The sequence below is a fragment of the Rhagoletis pomonella genome, unplaced genomic scaffold (genome assembly GCF_013731165.1).
Source record: "Rhagoletis pomonella isolate Grant_MI unplaced genomic scaffold, Rhpom_1.0 Rhpom_scaffold_20399, whole genome shotgun sequence".
Taxonomy (NCBI): Eukaryota; Metazoa; Arthropoda; class Insecta; order Diptera; family Tephritidae; genus Rhagoletis; species Rhagoletis pomonella.
The window spans coordinates 1-1,635 of record NW_023478919.1 but is presented as its reverse complement, the minus strand read 5'-3'; the positions used below and the strand labels follow the sequence as shown (position 1 = coordinate 1,635).

Below are 1,635 nucleotides of genomic sequence, written 5' to 3'. Positions count from 1 at the left end.
AAGTAAATATACATACATATATAAACATAAAATTAAAAATAAAAGTTGGCTCTTTATCTCCGGGCTGGGACGTGTCCCGTCGTGCCGTGCCGGGCCGGGCCGGGCCTCACTAAAATTCTTAACGTGCGCGCTCGTGTGTGTTTTTGAAAGTTAATTTTGCCCTCGTGCCGGACCGGGCCTGAAAATTTAGGCCCATGCGCATCTCTAGTACAAACATACAAAACCGTTTTCGTCCAAATGACTTTATAGTCTCGTTCTTCCCGCTTCTGTGTTTTTTTTTGCTTATGGATAACTCTGTTCAATCTTTATTTAGTTAAAACCTTGTTTAGGAAAGATCAATTCCGTTAGATATTTAAAATCTGGTTTCAGGATAAAGTAGGTGTGTTCTTCCTTCTAAGGGCCGAGGCTGTACTTTTATATCAATATGCACCAAGAAGGAGCCATAACTTTTAAACCATTACTATTTAATTATACATATGTAAATATAGTTTTTTCTATTACTTCGCCTACGATAACGCACCGCACTTACCAAACGTAGGCACGAGCAGCGGTTGCTTTGTAAATCAATTCAGTTCATAACTATAAATAGTGTAGTGTCACCGCAAGCAAACCATTAGTTTCAAACGACAAGCGAAACACCAAGCAACTCACTATGCACAAGTAAGTGGATACAAAAAATTCTAAAAAAAAAAACATCAGAACGGTTAGAAAGTTTAAACTTTTAACTTTGCGAAAATTTAGATCGGTCCTTGCAATCATCGCCCTGGCCCTTATTGGTCTCACTCACGCACAAGTGGAATCCAGTGGCGATTGTCCATCCGACGTGACTGTGCAGAGCAATTTCAATGTATCTGCGGTAAGTAATACAAAGAAGTACAGTATTAAAAAAAACAATAAATCGTTATTTTTTTTGTTGCGAAACAGTATCTAGGCGTTTGGTATGAGTATACTAAGTATCCTGTTTACTTCGAAGCCGATGGCAAGTGTGTAAAAGGCGAATATACGCTAAAGGACAATGGTGAAATTGGTGTTGTGAATAGTATGATTAATGTGACGTAAGTGAAATCAGTTCCAACTTTGAATAAATTTTTAAACCGCAACATTTGTTTGTTACACCACAGCAACAACGAATACTCCGAAACTGTTGGTTACGCCGTCGAAGTTGAGAATGCCAAATTGAAGGTTATATTCCCCGTTTCTTCTGACTACAACGTAACTACAAACTACTGGATTTTGTCTACCGATTACGTTAACTACAGTGTCGTTTACTACTGCCGACCTGCCGACGACAGTTCGCATAAAAGTGAGTGGAATTGCGAACGATTAGGACTTATGTTACTTTTTTTTTTTGGTTAAATTAAAAATTTGGTTTTTCATTTCTCCACGCAGCATTCGCTTGGATCCTAACCCGTGAACGAAGTCCTTCGGAGGAGTTTATTACAATAGGTAAGGATGTTTTGACACAGAACGGAGTTTCGTTGAGTGAATTGGTTGTCACGGATCAGAGCAACTGTGAGGCGGCTGCGGACAATTGGTCTTAATTACACGAAGGATGTGTCTCAAACGAATAATTGTTAAATAAAAATAAATTCAGCGTCAAATAAAATACATACAAATGTATGTTCTTGAAAAAAA

The 1,635-nt window shown here is 38.3% G+C and overlaps 1 protein-coding gene across 1 annotated transcript; it reads left to right on the top strand.

Moving 5' to 3' along the window:
- Nucleotides 1–652: 652 nt before the first annotated feature.
- On the top strand, nucleotides 653–1,573 carry LOC118732450 (apolipoprotein D-like). Its single transcript, XM_036461585.1, has 5 exons — nucleotides 653–660; nucleotides 742–856; nucleotides 925–1,055; nucleotides 1,122–1,303; nucleotides 1,390–1,573. The coding sequence occupies exons 1-5, from the start codon at nucleotides 653–655 to the stop codon at nucleotides 1,539–1,541; spliced, it is 588 nt and encodes a 195-aa protein (XP_036317478.1). The 3' UTR covers nucleotides 1,542–1,573.
- The last annotated feature ends 62 nt before the right edge of the window (nucleotides 1,574–1,635 follow it).

Bases quoted from the DNA above. Each gene is read 5' to 3' on its own strand.
- LOC118732450 (XM_036461585.1), top strand. The intron at 857-924 runs GTAAGTAATACA...GTTGCGAAACAG, and splicing joins GCAATTTCAATGTATCTGCG to TATCTAGGCGTTTGGTATGA. The intron at 1,056-1,121 runs GTAAGTGAAATC...GTTACACCACAG, and splicing joins AATAGTATGATTAATGTGAC to CAACAACGAATACTCCGAAA.